The sequence below is a fragment of the Elgaria multicarinata genome, chromosome 3 (genome assembly GCF_023053635.1).
Source record: "Elgaria multicarinata webbii isolate HBS135686 ecotype San Diego chromosome 3, rElgMul1.1.pri, whole genome shotgun sequence".
Lineage (NCBI taxonomy): Eukaryota > Metazoa > Chordata > Lepidosauria > Squamata > Anguidae > Elgaria > Elgaria multicarinata.
This window is the reverse complement of record NC_086173.1, coordinates 56151132-56173413: the sequence shown is the minus strand read 5'-3', so window position 1 is coordinate 56173413 and position 22282 is coordinate 56151132. Positions and strand designations below refer to the sequence as shown.

Here is a 22282-nt window from a genome sequence, read left to right as displayed (position 1 = left end):
AACTGATTGTTCTTACTTATGAGAATAAAATCGTAGGTTACACATATATCTTGTTGCATTGCATGGAAACACAATTATACTGATCTATATTTACATTGTACCTCTTTTTAACAACTTCAATAAATGGATACCAGGACATTACAAAAGTTGGTGATAGTTGTTTACCATCTCTGAAGTGAACATACTCAGTAAGTGTTGACACCTCTGCTAATGTCTACATTTTTGTTAACCTGTCTTTTAACACTGGAGTATTGGATTCTTTGCTGTTTTTTTAAACTGGAAATACCACACCATTTTTTTTTTTAAAAAAATCCTGTTAGACACACCCTTTCAAATACAAGGTAATCTTAGTAAGAGATCTGTAGGATAGTGCCTAATGGTAATCATATGTAAACTAGGCCAATTCATTTCAATGGGTCTACTCTGTGTAGGAGTACCAATGGATTCTGCCCATACTTCCTATGGAAATACTGCTAATTTTGTCTGGATCTAACTCATTGTATCAAGATCCCCCATCCCGCTACAAACATTTAAATCATATGGGTAAAACTGTCCTTTTTTAAAAAGAAGAAGGTATGTTTTTCACCAGCATCAACAATCTTGCGGGTCCCCATCCTCTGTAGGGTGGCCAAATGCAAAAGAGGAGAGGGAGATATTGTACCTTCAATAGTTTTGCAGAAGAGGGAATCTGAGCAGGTGGAGCCTGTCATCCAAGGGCCATGTGCTAAAATTCCCTCATTTTCACAACTGTTAATGGTGGAGGAGACCTGCCCTCCATTACATCTGGCCACCTTAATCCTGTAATTATCATACAAAATAACTCAGGAAGTGGAGCACTAATTAGTAACATAATACAGGATGAGCTGCAGACTGTATTATTTCCTGTGGCTGCCACATTTTCAACCCCTCCTCCTTAGCTGTGCCTTTAACAGCAGCTTGATCTACAGACATTACCAGATGCTAATGCTTTTCCTGACATGGAGAAAAGTTTTGCACATTTATTGCTGAAGGCCAAGTTGCTGTTAAAGGCACAGGAGCAGGCTTGGTCAGATGCTCCTTTTTCTTAATGTAAGTGTTGGGAGGAAAGAAAGGACCCAAAGATAATTCATTCCAACATCTGTGCCCTGAAGTGGAATTAACCACAGTGTATTCTGACCTGAATGCAACAAACACATTTTGTTAACTAACAACTCAGGCAGGAATTCTGCATGTATGATTGGTACCACTGAGATATCTGTCTGCAGGATCAGAATCAATGCAAGCTCAGGCAGACATTGCCAGAAGGGCTGGAAGCTCTAAAACCAAGGAAAACAGTTTAGATACTTGTTGTTAAGGTAAAAGGCAACCACACATTCAGGATCCAGGTTATGCACTGATTTTTATAAACTCTCCATTGAAGCAAAGAATAGCCTACATATGCAGGGCACTGGGAACCAGTTAAGATGCAGATATGTCCATGTTGTAGAACCATAGCAAGCCACAGCAGAGGACTAGCTATCAAGTGACCCAAGTGATGTACAGAAGAGCAAACAATCAAGACAATAAGTTGTATCCAGTGGTGGCTTTGAACTAGTGGAAATCACATCTGCTCATGTAAGGCGGGGCATCTCGTTTTTACTGATTCTCCCCCCCACACACATGCACCTCCAAAAATCTCCTTCTAAGTGTTGAGGACTTCCCAGAACAGTATGGTGCAGTGTGTGAGTGGAAATGCATTCCACTAGAGCAGGAATGCAGCACCTCTTTCAACCCGAGGACAAAAAATCTGTTTAAAGATGCTCTCAGGGGCTACATTCCACTGGTGGTCAGGACCAAAGGTAAAGAGGGCAGGGCCAACCCTCCCCCCCACCCCACCAAACACCAGCATAGTTTTACTTAAAAGCTCTTACTGACAGTGACCAGCTTTGGATGAGCTGCTTTGCCCATGGGTGCCAAGTAGAATATGAAAGGGTTAAACAACAGACCATAGGTTATGCAAGGATAAAAACAACCCTCACATAACCCACTCACCAGGTTTGCACAACACAACAACCTCTGAGCCAGGGTGTGTGTGTGCATTTTCAAAATGGTGGCCGCACATGACCTACACACACCACTGTCTCACCGTTGATTAAACAACCCACAGTGAACTGTTGTATCATGCAAAGTACCCCAGTAACTAAGCCTTGGGAGAGGCATTACAACCTTTTAGAATGGAGAAAAACATGCACAAAAGCCAGGAGACCACCAAATGATTGGTGGCTGGGTGAAAAGGATGGGCAAGGGGAAGGAGTGTGGCCATATGAGTAACCCTGGAGGGCAAAAATGTGATCCCCATAGGGCTGGATTGCCCCCTGGGCCTGAAGTACTGCACTCCTGTGCTTGCAGCTAGCACAAAGCCATCATTCATGATACTAATCCAAATATTTATTTCTTAATTTACCAATGAGGAATGATACATGGTACTCCTCATCTGGAAGTAGAAGACTCCAAGGTTTGATTGGATTTTTTTTGTGGTTGGGCATGTCTGGTAGAAAACCTGGAAACCTGGAAACCTGAAAAAGAGAATTCTTCAGAAGGTATAGATTTCAGATCAGAAGTACCATTTATATATTTTTTTATTCTGGTAAGACTGTTGTGTTTTGATAATGGGCAGAAGTTCACCATGTAACATTTCCCCATTTGAGAGCTTTCACTAGTTGGCTTTAAGCCTATCACATAGTTGTTGAGGACACAAGAGATCCCTTCCTCCCACAAAAATGACGACCTTGTGTGTGACATGGACTTGCATTCCCTTTCCATTTTTAAAGATTTAATTCTTGCGTGAACTGACCAAAGCAAAATGGGGAGGGGGAGAGGCACAACAAAATGCACTGGAGGTACTGAAGGCTGGGCTGAGAGGGCTTGATTAGAATATTAAAAGCTTGGAATCAAATAAAAGCATCCAGTAAAGGGGAGTCAGTAAAGGGGAGTTATCAGCTTTGTTGAATTGTGGAAAATGGGCTTGCCAAACCATATGTCATAAAGTCTCAAGGAATATCGTTCAGCCACAAATCAGCTAACCATTCCTAACGCTATAATTTTGCATAGACGGGATACATAGTCATGCTCTGGAATGTTCTTGGATGGTCCGGTTTTGATTTTTGGACTGTTCTATTTCAACTTAGAATGAAGGTAGGAGAGCTGCAGTGTAGAAGAACATTTTAAGTTCGCCTTCTCACTTGCCATGACTTTCATTAGATTCCCTGTTAAAAACAACTGCAGGGGCAGGAAGCCTGGTGGGCTCTGAGAGAAGTGTTCATGAATGAGTGCATGAGCCTGACACTGTTTCCCAGCTAAATAAACCCTTGTATATTAAGGGTGCCATCCTATGCCTGTTTTAGACAGAAGAAAGCCCTACAACTCCCAGCATTTCCCAGCAAACCGTCCTGGGGAGTGCTGTGAGTTGTAGGACCTATTCCTATCTAAGCATGCATTTGATGACACCCTAAGCTAACTTTGATTTGTCTCAACTGGCCCATTAGGCGGAAAGACAAGCTGTTCTTTACAGTGATCAATACTGTTTGTGGAGAGGCGTAGCTGAAAAATTAGAGCTGTTGACCAGTTAAATGATGTTGGTCAACTGTCTTTGAAATTTTAAATTGAAATTTAACCAACACACGTTTTAACAAAACTTCAATACCTGGTTGTTGTTGTTGAAATATTGAAATAAAAATAGGGTCACTCCTCTTTATTAAATTCTTAGATATCACTCATTGTTAACAGGCAAGTCACCATGCTGGAGACCCCAAGCATACACAGACTCATGTAACCTTTTAAGCATGAGTCACAATTTCCAAATAGAGCTGCCAGCAGAAATGGCCACCTTCCTTGCTTAGTTTGCATGGCATCTGCTGCTTCTCTCCTAGTTCTCTCTATCCTGATGACACACAACTGTTTGAACAGTGATGAAAGAGCATCCAGATCCAGCCACCTTTAAAAGTTCAGGGAGAGATTGCATATGCCAGTGATTGTTGCATGGCAGCTAAGTTGTAGTCATCATGAACCATCCCTTGAATGATTAACAGGTGACAGCAATGATAATCCAAGGGTTGCCTGGCTTATGGGGATGATGGGTATCCTGTATGCACCAGTTGCTGGGGAACATGGGTGTGAGGGTGCTGTTGTACCATGTCCTGCTTGTTCATCCCTGGCTGATTGGCCACAGTGTGAACACATTGCTAGACTAGATGGACCCTTTGTCTGATCCAGCAGGGCACTTCTCATGTTCTTATGGAAATTGCAAGAGGCTTGGTAATGTTAGGTAATCTTCTTCTTTTTTTTTTCCTGGCAGGACTCCTTTACTCTTAACTGCCATTTTTATTAGCTTGCTTTATTTAAAATTTTTGTATACACGAAAGCATAAAAAGCAGATGCCGTGACTGGAGAAATAAAGAGTTCCTGAACTTTTCTTCTTATATAGGATCCTTGTTTGAGAAAAAAAGAAACAAGCGAATTCTTCTAGAGGTCTATGGGTATGATGGCAATTTCCCCTACAAAACATTTGACTGAGTGGTGTTTAGTGGTTGCATTGTTAGGTTATTGTTTCTTAGAAATAGGAATACAACCAAAGGAGGTGTGGAGACATCCCAGTCTTCCTTTCTGCAATATGTTGGAATGCTAAGATCTATACTTAAATTTAAATTTTGAGCTCTCATGGCTCTCCAGGACGCTGCTGGTGCAAGTATAAGCAAGATATCTGATGTCTTGGCATATATTCTGTAGATTCATAACATTGTAGAATGGAAAGTATCACCCATTTCCAGTCATCTTGATTGATACCCTTTGCCAAAGCAAACTCTTCCCTGTCTACTACTTGCCGTCTCCTGAACCCTACAAAAGAACATAAGAAGAGCCATGCTGGAGCAGACCAATGGCCCATCTAGTCTAGCATTCTGTTCTACATCTGCTTCATCACTGACACCCATTTTGTTTTTACCCTAGGAATTTCAAGGACCTCCAGTGGGAGACTCCGAAGATTTGGTGACCCAACAAGTCCAAGTAAGCTGCATGAATAGATTTGGTCTTTCTTTCTCTCTCTCTCTCTAACCCTTTGCCCTCCAATGTGAAGTCTACACAGACAAAGGCTCAGTTTGGACAACATGTTAGTCAATGGTGAGCTATTTAAGCAATTGTTGCTTAAATCGTCCCCCATTGATAATGTGTCATCTTTCAGGCAAAACTATGGCATGGTTAGTTATTTCCCAGAAATACCAGTGGAGATAATCAATAGTTTGCAAAGTTGTTTCTCTGCACAACCATTGATTACTGTGTCATGTGGCAGGCTCTGTGGATTATTTCCCAATTTTACAGAGTCCTGAGGCAAGAGCAGCAGAAATCGTTGCTTTTGCCTCTGTCGGCATGGGAAATAGTCCTGTCCTGGGAAGCGCTTGGGCAGCTGCCAATCATGCTGTCCCTTGGTGAAGTGGAGCGATCAGGGGATCCCCACGCTCTGCCCAGGATAAGCACATGCTGTCCCTGGGTGAGGTGCCACCACATGTTCCCAGGGATGTCCATGTCCCTTGCCCCAGTCTCCTGCAATCCATTTGGAGTTTGGCTTGAGGGGATAGAAGGAGCCCCTTCCATCCCCTTTAGCTGATCCTCAAATGGATCACAGGGCAGGTGTGTGTGTGCGTGTGTGAAGTATGTGCAATATCAAACCACGGGAGAAATCCATCCACTGATATGGTGGGGGGCAGCAATCTTTCCTGCAGCTGTGATAAGCAAGACAGATTCTTGCACCTCCCATACCCATTTGCGACAACAGAAGAATGTGGGATGCAGAAGTATCTCTGCTGCCGATGCAAAGGATTCCCCTCCTCTTCTGGCAAATGTTGATGGGAGGCACAGGAATCTGTCCTCCTCATCACAGCTGCAGGGAGAGATCGTTAGGCATAGCGTCCCTCCTTCCTCTTTGGGGACATGGCAACAGGGAATGGGGCAGCATTGCTATAGCTGCCCACTTCCCTGTTGCCATGGCCCTGACAAGGAAGGACATGTTGGTGCTAAGCCATGTGATCCCCTCACAGGGATGACATCACTTGGCACTGATGTGTCCTTTGCTGGAGGCTGGATCTCACACCCTGACATGCGAGGAGAACACTGTGGAACAGTCCTCACATGTTAGGGTACAAGATCCAGCCTCCAGCGAAGGACGTGTCAGTGCCGAGTAACAGTCCCATTACGTGCCCCTGCTCAGCTGCTGCAGTGACTGTGCATTGTTTCCATCTCCTGTCAGGAGGCGCTCTGCCTCTGCCATCGCTCCAGCAATACCCACGGTGCATCTCAGTGTACTGCATCTCTCCTCCCCCTCTGCCCCTCCCCACAGAATGGCAGCACCCTGATAAGGTAAGCAGGAACCAGCACTGCCATTCAGTGGGGAGGGTGAAAGGGCGGGGAGAGAGAACTACTCCATGGAGTGTGCATACTCTACTCCATGGAGCACTACTTCCATATCGCCCAAGTGTGGCATGCAAATAGTCATCCATGGAGTGGACTATTCACACTCCATGGACTAAAGTGTCGTCTGAACACACCCAAATACTTGTATTTCAATAGAGCCCCACTCCCTAGTTAGAGTAAACCAGGAGCTAAAGAAATGCAGCACTTAGACTAGGTTCCATGGAAGCAGCATTGTTTAACAGATTGTTTAATGGATACAGAAGAATCAGCAGCAAATATTCCACATCAACACTAGAAGCACTCGGTTTGACGAGTGTGCTGGATACAAGAGAAACAATGAATGGGTCCTACATAATCTAGTTTATAATTATGTTTATCACACTTGGATGCTTATATGTTTTAAGCGCCTTTGACTCTCCTAATTGCAACTAGATATTATTAAAGCTGTTTCTCACTTGGATGGGGAGCAGGTAGGGAGGATGGAACAGGTGTTTCCCAGACTCAATAATGTGGCGAGTATCACACAGTCTATCAATGCCATTTGGAGCTTCTCAGGCACTGAGATGTGTGTGTGTGTGTGTGTGTGTGTGTGTGTGTATTTTCAATGTTCACCAGTGATTGATTGGCTGGTTCAGACATCAGCATTTAAAGTACAAAACCTGCAATGACGTGTGTTCCCAGGTTTCACTGACCCTTCATTTATCATAAGGAAGTCTGTCAAGGGGATGTGTGTCTTGAACCGAGACAGAGTTCCTTACAGGCTCTGAGATCCATTGCAATGGATAATATCACAGGTGCAGTGGTTAGTGATTTGCATTTGGGATGGGGAGACCCAGGTTCAAATCTCTATTCAGCAATGAAGTTCACTAGCTGACCCTGGGCCAGTGTCTCTCTCCTAGCCTAACCTAACTCACAAGGCCATTGTGAGGATAAAGTGTAGGGGTGGGGGGAGCTCCTCGAAGGAATGGCAGCAGGATCTGGTTGTTCACTATGTGCACAAGACCCTGGACCAGATATGCCTTTGGTCTGATTCAGCATGGCTCTTCTTATGTTCTTAATATGAAATTGGTTTTCCCCATTGCACATACTCCGTATGAATATGCTGATTGTCCCCCAAATAAATGGATGGGCGGTTGTCTTAAAGGAGCAGAAACATGGGTTTCACAAACATGAGCTAAGTATCGATCCTCCTACTTGGATGCATACATAACTGGAAGTCAGAGCCCTACCCATTCGACACGCTGACCCATTGGGTGATGGGCTGATTCAATAAAGAATTGTCAATTGTAATTCAGTTGCAGGGTGTTTGTTTAATGATTCTTTTTGTTGTTGTTTTGATTGATGCCTTGTGAGGAAGGCCATGTCCTTGGAAGAGAGGCTGCCTGGTACAGAGAGGGCATTGCATCACTGAATAATATGTCCCATGGATACTCCACTGACTACGTCACTAGAATTCAAACTGCAGGTGGCTATGTTATTTTTAAAGAGCAACATTCCCAATATATTTGACTTAATCGCTGCATTGTTGCCATTCATGGGATTCATCATAGGCCTTGCAGGAAGAATGAACTATATATTATTATAACCAGTTCTCATATGTGCTACGTGATGTGGGCAATGGATACAGGGTGTCAGTTCCTGCCTTTTAAAACTGTGAGAGGTTTGCATCCTTGTTTAGTTTAGAATCAGGGCTGGGGAACTTCAGGCACAGGCCCCCAAATTTGACCCTCTTGGGGTCCCACTACGGCCTTCCAGGGTTCCCCAAATGGTCACGCCCCCTTCCCTCGGCCCCACCCTCATTCCCCGAACTGCCAATCATTGGGTGGTTTCACGGCTTTTGTGCAGTAAGTTTGAAGTACCTCTCCTAAGGCTTAGTTACTGGCAGTAAGAACTTTGAGCTATAGTATGTTGTTGTTATTATTGTTGTTGTTGTTGTGGCTGCTGCTGCTGCATTTTTTTGGCTCTTTCTCCTTTGCCTTCAGCCCTGTCCACAACAGGAATGCAGCCCCCAAGAGCTTCTCCAAAATCAAATTTGGCCCTCAGGTTGAGAGAGGTCCCCCATCCCTGGCCTAGACAGATTGCTCTGCAAATTCCTCTTGCACATCACATTTCCACCTGCAGAGCTCAAAGAGGGCATTGTTCTTTCTTGGAATCTCATGCCATTTAAGTTGATCCTCGGTGAGATAATGACTTAATCTGTTGTCCAGTTTATCTAATTGCCTTGCCTGTTAAAAAGGAGTGACATCTAAGAACTGAATAAAGAAAAGCCAGCACATACTTCTTTCAGTATCTCAAGAACAATGACTGTGTATTGAGGTTTTGATAAAATGCAAATTGGTCGAATTGAAATTTAAAAATTCAAAGGTAGATTATTATTGGCCCAAAATTATTGAAGTGGTCAACTCCTCTAATTTTCAGATACGCATCTTCACGAACTATGTTGATCACCGTGAAAAGTTACTTGTGTTTTCCTCTAATGTTTAGTCTAAACAAAGTTAGCTTGATAAGCAATGGTTTATTCAGCTAAGAATGAGTGTCAGGCTTCTATACTCACCGCTTCCTTCCTCTTTTCATGCACTGGCTTTGGCATTTCTGCCCTTGTTATTTTAAACCACAGTTTCCCATTATATCTAAAATGGGAAACTGTGGGCTTCATCACAGGAGTGAAATAAGGCATGCTGATGACACAGAAGTTCACGGGTCCTTTTGATGACATTGGCAACAGCCAGGACATCTCCCATGCCCCCTATTACATTTTAAAACAAAAACAGAGTTAAGCTGGAATAACCCCTTAATGGTGCAAAATCAGCAGTGTGTAAAGCTGCCATTGCGCTATGAACTTGCCAAAAAAAGAACTTTGATCAGAGGGAGAAAAGGTAAAATGCCTCTCTGCAACAAAAGGAGGCAAATACGTTCCCCCACTCCATCAAGAGCACTCCTTTAAGGCCAATGGGGCTTACTCCCAAGTAAGTGTGCCACAGGGGATCACAATCACAAGACATTTCATCATGCTGGATTATAGTTGTGCTAGGTTTAAATCCAATGTGATTCTTTTTAATTATTTTTTCTTTCTGTTGGTTTGTGCTAGTACTTCCCATGTGTCTACTCAGAAGTAAGTCCCATTGTGTTCAATGGGGCTTACTCCCAAATAAGTGTGCCGAGGGTTGCAGACTTACAGTACAATCTTATATCTACTGAGAAGTAAGTCCTGGCTTTCCTGGGGGCTGTGAGGAAACAGATGGACACAGGACCCCCCCCCTCCTTTGCACACATGCCAGGGAGGGAGGCATTCCTCGATTCAAGTGTTTCTACCAGGAACCAGCAGGATCTTCCACCTTGCCGCCTCTCTCCTCCTGTGTAATTCAGCCAATATCAATCACACTAAAAAACCAGGGAGCACAACACTCCCGGGTAAACAACGTGATTTCCCTTAATGTAGAGATGCTCTATGTGGCTTAATGTCCATTTACTAACCAGGATGTGACAAAAGGAGCAGAAATCAGAAGAATGCATTTCCCCGAGATTTAGGGGAGAATGCAGTGAGTACACTTCTCCCATAGCAGGCTCACAGCGAAAATTATTATTGATGTCTGTATGTTGGGGTATTGTACCCCAGGCCCGTGGGCCGAATTTGGCCCATCTGCAATCCCAGTGGAGATCCTTTTTCCTCCACCCACCAGTCATTTGGTAGTTTCCTGGCTTTTGCATGCTTCCGCCTGCCCCTTCTCACTCCATGTTTAAAGGTTGAAATGCCTCTCTTAAGGCTTAATTACTGGCAGTAAGAGCTTCAAGCTAAAATATGCTGTTATTTTGGCCTTTGGCCCCTCCCACCACTGGAATGCAGCCAGTGGCTTCTCTGAAATGGAATTTGGCCCTCAGGTTGAAAGAGGGTCAACGCTGTTTGGCATGCTGCTAGGCATTGAGCGGTTTGGCTACCTCCCCCTGCCCCCCACAGCTGTGGCCTGAGATGAAAGCCGCTGGGAGTATCCTGCCACAGATAATGCCCCAATTCCTTCCAGCCCTTGGGTAAAATCCAGCATCAATACTATTTAGGGTGACCATATGAAAAGGAGGACAGGGCTCCTGTATCTTTAACTGCTGTATTGAAAAGGGAATTTCATCTGGACTCATTTGTATATATGGAGAACCTGGTGAAATTTCCTCTTCATCACAACAGTTAAACCTGCAGGTGCCCTGCACTCTTTTAAATCCGGTCGCTCTAATATAGCTCCTGCACTTTAACTGTTGTGATGAAGAGGGAATTTCACCAGGTGTGGCGTGTATACAAATGACACCTGCTGAAATTCCCTTTTCTATGCAACTGTTAAAGAGTCCTCCCAGTCCTCCTTTTATATGGTCACCCTAATACTATTTAATGTAGACCCATTGAAATGAATTGGACTTAATTTAGTCTAGGGGTAAAAGCCAACATATATCTTTCTTAAAGTAGACCCATTGAAATGATAAGTCCCATTCATTTCAGTGGGTCTACTTTAAGAAACACATACGTCTATCTCTATGAACATCTTTCAAGTAGTACTATGAACTTTTTGGTGAACTGAAAGAAAGCTTTTCTAGTCTGAAGGAGGCTCTTCATTCTCCTCTTGCTGGCTGATTCCTTAACCCAGAACTGCTTGAGAACTCCAGATGGGACAAAGAGAGGGAGGAGCACTCCTTCCCTGCTCCCCTCCCTCACTGCCAGTCTAGCTAGCTCTGCTCCAGCCTCGCTAACAGAAAGGCTTTATGCCGGAGGCAGCTGCAGCAGGGCCCTTTTCACGGAGTGCGCCAGAGAGTTTGCATCCCCACTTCTGCACCATCAGCATTTGGCTGGGGACAGATCGTGGCTTGTTTTGAGACTTCTTGGAACAGCAATGCATAACTTTTAGTGTCACAAAACCACTGCCGGATCTCCAATAATAAGGCACATTTGCTGATAGCGTGGAAACCTCACTTGGAAGAGAGACCTCTCAGTGCGGACTCACTTTCTATCACCTATTGCTCTTTGCTGCCCTCATTTAGGGTGGTCCCCTTGCAACTGAAGCACTGGATGAAACCTTCAAAGGCCTCGTTCTTACAAGCAGCTGACGAAGGGTCAAGCCTGCTTCTGACTGCAGCTGTATGCATATGGATTCTGACAGCTGAATCTTCTCTCCAATCTGTGCAAATAGAAAACCTAGAGGCCAAGAAGAAAAATGGGTTTTCAATGACTGAATGCTCCTCCATATGACACAGCTCTCTGCACATAGAAAACTAGATTTCAAGGAGATGGTTTCTAGCCTAATCTTCTCCTTAACAGTTAGTTTTCTATATGCATAGATTGCAGAAGTTGGGTTGTGAAAGAGCATTCTGCCATTTGAACACACACACACCTGCAGTTCACACTGGGCATGTTGGATTTCACAATTACCCACTGTAGAATGAAGGCATGTCTTAGAATGCACCCAACATTCTCCCATAGAGGAAAGTCAGAAGTGGTGGGCAACTGGTCTTTGACTACTTCTCTCACAGAGAAATCCTCAGTAAGCTTCAAAAGAAGCCAGCCTTCATTAGAAAATAGTATGAAAACTGCAGTTACATTTTACAGTATTTGATGTTTACCATGCAGTAGTATTTAATATTAGATAGTATTTTTTTATTGTTGACATGCAGTGGTAGTATCATCTGTAGGAAGCCTGCAATGATGCTCCCCCCTGCTTTCGTTCAGTTCATGGTGTAGGCTGAGACAGGATGGCCACGAACCCCACTGCTGCCAATGTCAGCTGGTATGGACACCGGGATCTTGCTGATCCACCTGACCATCAACTAGAACCATCCAAACTGGGAGAGCCTCATTGGCCCTGGGCCATTTAATAGCTTGATGACATGCTGTGTGGAGGGGAGGAGAAAGGGTGGAAGGAGAGAGGAGGAGGGAGCCAGTGGAGGAAAAAGAAAAGGGGCAGAATGCAAAAGAGAAAGCAGGAAGAGGAGGAGGAGGCGGCGGCAGCAGAGAGCCTTTTGCTGATGTTGTTGGAGCAGGCTGGCATAGTCCAGGACAAGATGAGGGGACAGGGTTTCCTAGCAAGGGTGTGTGTGTGTGTATAGGTGGAGGGAGGCAGGGAAATTGCAAGATGTTTATTTTATTTATTTAAAACATTTCTTGATCACCTTTCAGGGCAGAAACCCTCCTAAGGTGGCTTACAACAGTGTTAACTTTCTGGCTTCAGGTGCTTATAGTCAACTGAGCTCCAGGAAGAGGGTAATGTTATGCTCATGTCCTGCTGCTGGTGAGTTTCTCATGGGCAGCTGGTTGGCCACTGTGTGAACAGAAAGCTGGATAAGATGGACCCTTGGTCTGATCCAGCTGGGCTCTTGTTATGTCCTTAAGAGAATTGAGATTCAGGCCATTGCAAACCTTTAGTCCAAAACCTCTTGCCAGAGGACCTGCTCTCTTTGCAAGAGGTGCCAGGATTCCACCTTGGGTCAGCCCTTCCATTCTTCCTCCATGACAAGGAGGAAGGGCAAGGGTCGGAGGCTGCGATACAGCAATAGCCTGCTAATTTGTCAGAGAAACAAGAAAGAGAACCCATGGAGGAAAAATGGTAGCTAATCCAACGCAGAATTGCCCTAAGCAATCAGCCCCTCCCTGACATCCTGGGATCCAGCAAAAATCTTGACTGTGAATGTTTAGGGGGCGTGCTGCAGCCTTAACACAGTGCCCAGTGCTGTTACATGAGAACAATTGAAACGTACAATGCCAACTTACTTGTTACAAGACTCCATTTTTTAGGTTGATGATGGAAGAGGGGTGTTGTTGTTTTTTGACACCCCCTTGCCAAGGCATGCAATGAGGACAGCTTATGGAAAGATAGCATCTATCTAGTGTTTAGCATCTGACAGCATTTGATAGATAACATGCAGTGCTAATTGGTGTTTGACAGGTTCAGCACATGGGTTTTCTTCATCTTTGAAGCTTGCCAAAATCACAGCAACCAAGAGAGGCCAACATATCTGAGGCATTCAAATTTTGAGTGGTTAAAACACACTCGCAAACACACACACACACACACACACTTTGAAAACACTAGTTCAGATTTTGCTTTGAAACTTCTCATTGAAAAGATTGAATGGCAAGATTGGAACTTCCTCCAAATGGTGAATCTTTGGGGCTGTTTATTTCAGCTCTAGCCCAACCGGAGGATTGGAAGGCTGAATGGAAGGCCATGTACAGCCTGAAGTGAATCTGCAGGCACTCTGCAAGCAATCTGCTCAACTGAAGCTGCCTCACATGTTGGAACACTTTGGATCTAACATTTACGCAGGCATTACCAGGGAAGGCAACATCTTTTTTTCCATGCTCCTCTGGAGTGCTTTCTCCCTTCAACAGCAGCCAAGGAGTTAGCAACATGCTGGCTGACATTGCCCACCTGCCTTGAATGCCTTCTCAGATGAGATCACTTGAATTTCCTGTGGCTGGTTCTGTCCCCATTTGTCTCACTTGCCAGGCGAGTCACCCCAGCTGCATACAGCACGCTGCCAGAGAGCTTGCTCATGCTAATAGGCACATAGCAACTGCCGATAACCATCACGGGTGACTAAAAAAGGGGAGTTCAGATGGATAGGTCTCACTTATATACTGGTAATAGCTGTGTTGTTTAACAGGAAAGGATTACTGAAAGGGGTTTACTTTCGTCTACTCCTACCTGAGTAATCTGGATTTTGGATTATTATTATTATTATTGGCTTTCTTTACTCTTCAACAGCCAGAACTTCCCTTGTGAGGATCCTTGTCCCTCTGGCTCTTGGGTAGCATATTCCTATGGAAAATTATGCATGGAGTGGAGGAGGAGACATTTTTCTTCCTCGCTCATAATATTAGAACCTGGGATCACCCTGTGAAGCTGAACGGAGGAAGTTCTAGGATAGATAATAGGATGGTTCTTTACAAAGTTAAACTGTGGAATTCCCTGCCACAAGATATAGTAATGGTTACCAATTTAGATGCCTTTTAAAGGGGATTGGACAAATTCATGGAGGAGAATGCCATCCATGGCTGTATGCAACCTCCAGTATCAGAGGCATTATGCCTATGTACGCCAGTTGCTGTTTGTTTATACAGTTTGTTTTTTGAATGGTTTTCATGGTTTTAATTTTTGTAAACCGTCCAGAGAGCTTCAGCTATTGGGCGGTATAAAATGCAATAAATAAATAAATAAATAAATAAATAAATAAAATAGATTGCTGGGGAACACAGGTGGGAGGGTGCCGTTACATTCAAGTCCTGCTTTTGGGTTTCCTGTGGGCAGCTGGTTGGCCACTGTGTAAACAAAATGCTGGACTAGATGGACCCTTCGTCTGATCCAGCAGGGCTCTTCTCATGTACTTACATTTATTGGGAGTACGTCTTACTGTGTTCAACAGGCCTGACTCCCTAGTAAATGCAACCTTAAGAACATAGGCAGGGCTGTCTCTTTCCATGTGAAACTTTCCATCCTTTAAATCCATTTTGCTTATGCCTTCTGAGGCCTGGCTGGTGGTGGCAATGCATGAGAGAGCTTTGTTGGTGGAACTCCCTGCTCTAATAATCAGATCCTCCTCCTCCTCCTCTCTGTGTTCAGCCAGTGTTTAAAGTTGTTTCTTTTAAAACATTCTGTTCCTGTTTTATACATTCATTGTTAGCTCTGGTTCTCTAGGTCCCTCTTTTTAATGGTGCTTTTCGACCTAGGTTGTTTTTTGATCATTGTTGTTTTAAGGATGGGCATACTGTTAGTTGTGCCTTTGGTGTTTGTTCTTACACTTTGCTAGCTAAGGCTTGAGGGACACCTTTGGAGGGAAAAGTGTGCTATAAATAACAAATAACCAGGTCGCACTATTGCTTCATCTTGCTCAGTAATGTTGGCTCCACCTCTGGCTCTCCAGGGTCAATGGCAGAGGTCTTTTTTGTCATATCACTTGCTACCTGGTTATTTCTTTTCCTGGAGACAGCAAGGTTTAAACCTGGGACCTTCGCGTGTAAAGTATGTGCTCTACCCCAGAGCTACAGCCTTTCCCATTTACACTGAGCTACATGGTCCCTCTTCTTATGGCACCATCGAATCTTGGACTCTTGCAACCCTCCCTTCTTTTTAGCCATCTCCCAAACTTGTATGTACCTGCCCGGACCCTAAGGTCATCCTCAGGGGTCCTTCTCCGCGAGCCCCTGCCAAAGGAAGTGAGGCAGGTGGCTACCAGGAGGAGGGCCTTCTCTGCTGTGGCACCCCGGCTGTGGAATGAGCTCCCTAAGGAGGTTCGCTTGGCACCTACATTATATGCTTTTAGACGCCAGGTGAAGACCTTTTTAGTCTCCCAGTATTTTAACAGTCTATAAATAAATTTTAACTTGGTGTTTTCAATTTGTAATTTTGCATTGCTGCTGTTTTTATCTCGTTGAGCTTTTCTATTGTATTTTATATTATGGTTTTATACTGTTGTTTTATACTTTGAATGTTTTTAATTTTTGTGAACCGCCCAGAGAGCTCCGGCTATTGGGCGGTATAGAAATGTAATAAATAAATAAATAAATAAATAAATGATAACTGACTCATTTATCTTTGCTTTGTCTTGTGAAGTTCCAACTAGAATTTTTATTGATTTGGTGAGGTTCTTTAGGAAACATCCAGGAACACTCTCTCTTTGAAGCAGTCAGCAGAGTGAATGCCTCCCGAGGTTGTGTCAAGCAGCTATGAGCCTGAACTCTAGCATGTTCTATCATGCGAGAGATATTGCATCAGTGTGAGGGTTAAGGGATAAGCTATTCCATTTGATTGAGATACTAGAGAGGGCAAGCGCCTGGCTGCTTCCAACTAGACCAGGGCTCTCTAAGCTTTTTGCGTCGGTGGGGCATTTGGAATTTAGAGAGAGTGTCATGGGTGTTCTCATGAAATGACTATCATGGAAGGGTGGGGGGTTATGCCAAGCTGGTGAGACTAAAATTATCATCATCATCATCATCATCATCATCATCATCATCATCATCTTGCTCACGAACCTAAGTAAAAAAAGGCAGAAGAAGAGCCTTAGCACCAAAACACAAAACCACTCTGTTGAACGTGAAATCACGTTTCCTTACTGTTGTTCTGCTTCCTACTTCTCTTCCGCATTTGAAATGATCTGAAATTACACAGGGAACAAAGCAGAGGCCACGTGGCCCATTCAATGGGACAGCACCCTCTATAGTGTGCATTTTATAGCGTAATGTTGCCTGCCCATGGCAGGAAATCCGTACAAATCCCAACATATTTCAGAAGAGTCGGGTTTTCTGAGGCTTATTGTTTAGTGCTAAAACTGAGAAATGGAGCAGGAGACATGCAGGAGGCTCACAGCATTGTTAAAATGACCCACAAACACCCATGAGTGGCTACTCACAAGCGTACTATAAATTGCTCATTTGAAGAAGCCCTGTGACAAGATGACCTGTGTGCCTTGCTCCATCTGCTGTCCGGGTGCTGTTGATGGGCATCTTCAAGACTCCTGTGCTCTTCCTTCTGAGGGTTCTTCATCTTTAAACTGGACTTGGACTGTACAGCTCTTGAAATAGTGCAACTGCCATCACTTATAATGGGACTAAGGCTAGATCTACACTATTGCTTTATAGTGGTATTGATTGAAGTCCACTGATAACTGTAAGGTAGGTGTAGGGGAGCTGGCAGAAGTGGTGGTATGTGCATGAGAGTCCATGTGGTGTAGTGGTTAGAGTACCATAGAGTACTAGGGCTGGGGGGACCCGGGTTCAAATCCCCATTCATCCATGAAGCTCACTGGGTAACTTTAGCCTAACCTACATCACAGGATACAATGCAGAGGAGGAGGAGGAGGAGGAGGAGGAGGAGGAGGAGGAGGAGGAGGAGGAGGAGGAGGAAGATCATACAACCCACCTTGGAGGAAAAGGTGGGGTATAAATGTAACAAATAAATAATAAATATGTATACGGGTATGTAGGTAAAGGGAATGAAGAAGCATTGGGGTGGGGATGTTATTTCTTGGGTCTTTTGTCACACAACTGTTTTCTCACCCATCAAGGCATTGTCACATGGACACGGTGGAAATTTCCCGTGACATGCCTCCACATGCAGGAAGTTGTGTTTGCTTTTGTTTTATTCCAAGGCTTTACAAGTAGCATATTCCCCCTCCTATACCACTCCAGTGTGACTCAGAGTGGCACATTAAAGAAAGAAAGTGGCCGCTGGCATGGCTACCACATCCCTTTCCTAGAGAAGGACCTCGTCCTTTGTAACCTCTTCGCTCTGCTGATTGTTTTATGTTCCCTTTGTCCACTGTTTCAGTCCATCTCTACCTTGTCTTTTTTCTTTTTTAAAGAATTCCCATACAACTATTCTCCCCATCCTCTTTCTGGATATTATTACATATCTGGATATTATTACTTATCTGTTTTTTGAACCTGGAAAGGATAAGTACAGTTGAGGCACAGATCCACTAGCTTGTGGGTGGATGCACAGAAGATCTTCTAATAAGTTTTGATTTCGATTAAATATTAGCAGCTCTGAATTTTATAAGCAGTTCAGTGCCTATAGAGCATATGAAAGCTTCCTCTTTAGTGGTTCCCAAGAAAAAGTTGGATGGGCATCTGCATTGCAGGGGTTGTTTTGGGGGACGGGGATGCCCTGCGTCGAGGCAGAAAACTATGCTAGATGATACCCTACGTAGGTCCTTATCAACCTTACAATACTATGGTTTTCTAATGCCATGGAAGGATGGATAATTGTTCACAAAAACAAAGGACAATAGGACTTAGTTATGTCCGGTTACTGTTTTGGTGTCATTCCAGATTACCCTTTGCCTGAACACAATACACCAACAGAGAGATAAACCCATTCATTATCTCTTAATGCCAACCAATATGTATCTTCTTAGGAATGCAACAGCCTTGGGGAAACTGTGCTGTAAAGATAGCATGGGAGTGCAAGCTAATCACATAATCCTAGACAGAGAACGTTGCCACAAGGAGCTTCAGCTTTCAGGCGAGCAGAGGGGAACGGTTCACAGCAAAGGTGTTGAAAGGTACCATTAAGATGGCCCTGTTGTTGGCAGGACTGAAGTATGTGTGTGCCTGGGGGAGGAGCAGCTCTTCCTCTTTCCTACCACAGAAATGTCTCCGTGTGTGCGTGCGTGTGCGTGTGCATGTATGAGAGAGAGAGAGAGAGAGAGAGAGAGAGAGAGAGAGATAATGCAGGGCATAAGTATGTACTTAAGTATGAAAAGAAAGATTCCTGGCTCAAACCACTAAGACAGAATCGATAGTGTAGTCCTTGTGCAGGTTTGTTTGGGGCTAGTTTTAGACAAGAACTGAGTTTCACTATATGTCCTTCCCTTTGCCTGCATGTGTCTTAAAGGAGTAGCTATGGAGAAGAAAATAACAGGTCCAAGATGTCTCTGAATATTTTTCAAGCTCTTATCATATCATAGCAAAGGTGGGCATGAGGTGCCTTGTGGTCCACTAGTGGATCATTGGCCACTTTCTGGTGGACCACTTAGTACCTCCAGCTAGTTTACTGGGAACCTTAAAATGAATGCTGGACTTCGATGGACCTGGATCTCATGCAGGGCTTATGAAGCAAGAGTGCTCATTCAGGATAATTTAATACTGATTATTTATGCCCCAATTGTTATGCTCCTGAAAATGCACTCCTGATTTGTAAAACAGTGGACTATGTGGTGGTGGGGGATCTTGCCACAACAACAACAAAAAATAGTTCACGCAACTCTGGAGTAAGCTCACCCCTGCCTTATGGGGATTGTTCACATGTTTGTACTTAAATTCATGGTAAGGTGTTAAAGAGTTTTGAGATGAATGAATCACCTAGCATTACCTCTCTGGAGTACTCCTTCCTGGTCTAGTTACTTTTGATTGAATGTGAGGCCTGATGCATGCAGAACACTGCCAAATGGCTACGTTCTCTATTTGTCATAGTTAATGGCTTATCAGCCATATTCTGGTGAGGCAAGAGTCTGTGGTTCTCTGAATGGTGAAAACTACAAATCCCACAAGACCATAAAGAAAGAGTACGAACTGTAAATGCTACTGTCCAATATAAAAAAAATGTAATGTGCAGAAACTACCAAAAGAATCCCAAACTCTGTAAAGTGTCTTGATAGTTAATCATCCCCCACCCCAGCCAATGAATTGCCTCCTCTTATTTGTGTATGAGTACAATCTGCAGGACAATCTACCACACTATAAGTATACAAGACATGGCTAGAAATTGATGCTATGCCCCCAAACCAGGGAAGGAAGAAAGGGGTATGAGGACAGTCTGAACTCAAATCAACAGGGACACCTCCAGGCCTGGGAGAGGCTTCATGACTAACCGTCCAAAGGGCAGGCCTGTGTGAGAGACCTGTCCTACCATTTCTGATGGACTACAGGTAAGATGAGTGGACTGCAGTAACTTCCTCTGTGTGAGTAATCTGGGGAAATTCCACAGATATTAAGCAGTGCCCACTCATCTGTAATGCAAAGTCCACCAGTACCTGGCTGGCAGGATGAAGTGTCTATAGACCTGCAGGTCAAATTAAGGCTGTGTCCTCTAAGGTATCATGTTCTGCACACTTAGCCAAACCTGAACATAACATGTAAATAAGTTGCAAAAATATGTCTCGGTTCTTGTGCATCTTGAGCCCTTTTGAACACCCGAACTTCCTCTGAGACATTCTTTCTCTCTTATGTGCAAACAAACATCTGAGAGTCACTTTGCAACATTTCCATGGGCTTTCTGATGTCCATGTTGAATTCCCCTTCTGTTCCTCTCCAGCCCTGTAGATAAATAACTGTTACCAGAACGGAAAGAAGGAAGGGTAGAGAGGGAGCTTTCTGGTCATGCAGAACCAGGAACAAGATCTTTCAGCTCCTATACAGGGCTTTCCAAAAACCCTAATTGTAACTTAGCCACAGAATAATGTACCCGCTTCTAAATCTGTCCTCGGATCAGAGCTATTCGTGGTGTGGGAGGCGAGACTTTTCCTTCCTGTCTAAGCACTGCTTTGTGATTTTGGAACTGGATCCAGATCGGAGTATTTGGGTATAGAGCACGGTTCATCCATTTTCTTCATAAGATTTCCCATTTGGGAACAAGACTTCTCTCCTGACATATACTAAGGCTATTGGAATAAGTTTTATGGGTTGTTGTTTTTTTAAAAGCCAAACAGGCTGTCAGTCTGAGATGAGCCGTATCCAAAAGAGTGTGTGGGAGAGAAAGAGGGAGAGAAGGAGAGGGAAATGTAGTATGATGGGGGAAGAGCCTTTCAGTCAAAATACACTTTAGAGCCGTTGCTACATAGACCAGGGACAGGCTGTTCGACTACAACTCCTATCAGCCCTAGTCAGCATAGCCAATAGTGAGGGATGTTGGGAGCTGCAGTCCAACATATTTGGAAGGCCACAAGACATAGACCCAGGAACTAAAATACAGTTCTGATACTTGTGAAACGAGGCTGCTAGCCCTTGTTTGCAGAGAAATGTCCTTCTTCCCAAAGCAAACTTCTGTCCTCCACCACTCAAAATCTCCCTAGGCATGAAGGGCCTTGCAGGGGTGGGCAACTTGTGGCTTTCCAGATGTTGTTGATTAGTAACTCCCATCATCTGTGCAGAGATACAGAACAAAATTACAGAGACTGAAATTCTGTATACAACAATAACATCCCAGGGCTGATAAATTTCCCTGATCTCTCTTTGCTGTGTGTTTTCTAATATAATTATCGTATATTTACGATAATATACGTAACCAGCAGTGCTGGTTGATAGAATGCCTTCTAAATTTTTCAGGTTTAGCTCATTATTGGGGAGTAGGATCTGGGGCACCTAAGAATTGGATCCCCTCCCCCGACACACAGGGCTAGAGCCTAAAATAACTGTGTAACTGCATTTAGCATGTTGGATTTGAACTGGGAAGAGTGGAGTTCAATTCCCCATTCAGAGCTTGAGCTAGTCACTTTTTTCTCAGCCTAGCTTACCTCACAGGCTTGTTGTGAATATGAAAAGGGATGCCATGCTGAGCTCTTTGGAGGAAGGCTGAGATATAAATGAATAAATCGTTTTTCTAGTGGGAATATAATTCTAACTGGAACATATGGGGGGCTGCAGAAGAGGCAGTGAGCAGTCTGTGGGCCTAATGTCACCCACCCTTGCCTGCCAACTACTTTGCCATGATAGTCTAGTGTATAATAGGGATGTCAATCACTGAAAAATCTGGCCCTTTTTTAGGCTCGCTGGAGTTATGCAGCGCACCTGACTCAGCTCGCATTTGCAAGCTAAGCTGTGGGTTTGCCTTGAACTCCAGGTACTTCTGTTTTTGTGTGTCAGCTGTAATTTGCACAAACAGAGATTTACACAAATTATGGCTGCAATTTGCACAAATTCAAAAACACCGAAAATCTGCTAGGTGGCCCAACTCGCTGCAGACCTAATCGGGCCAGCTAGCAGAAGATGAACCAACCTCCGGGGGGAGAGCTGATGAAAGCACATTGCATTCCAACCCCCCCCCCCCAAACTGGATTCCTCTGACATCCCTAGTGTATAATGACTATCTGCCTTAAAAAGTGACTCCTTCCTCTTTATTGTTTGGTTCACTTCCTGGCATCCTTCTTAAACATCCTCAGGGGTAGGATGTCTGCCTGACAGAGCCAACAATATCGGTCTAGATCAGCCTTCCCCAACCTAGTGCCATTCCAACCTAGTGCCATTCCAACCTAGTTTGGCCTCCAACTCCCATCATCCCCAACCAGCATGGCCAATGGTTGGGGAAGATGAGAGTTTTAGTCTCAAACATGTGGAAGGTATTTGGTGGGGATGTTTCAATTTGCTGTATTGAAGCATCATGGGTGTGGATTCTGT

The 22282-nt window shown here is 44.1% G+C and overlaps 1 protein-coding gene across 2 annotated transcripts in view; it reads left to right on the top strand.

Moving 5' to 3' along the window:
* The window catches only part of SEPTIN9 (septin 9), a 257294-nt gene that overhangs the window by 38777 nt on the left and 196235 nt on the right, over positions 1-22282 (top strand). For both annotated transcript variants that reach the window (XM_063120375.1, XM_063120374.1), the window contains exon 2: positions 4963-5019. In XM_063120375.1, the coding sequence (XP_062976445.1) occupies positions 4963-5019 (57 nt within the window). The remainder of the gene's footprint in view (positions 1-4962; positions 5020-22282) is intronic.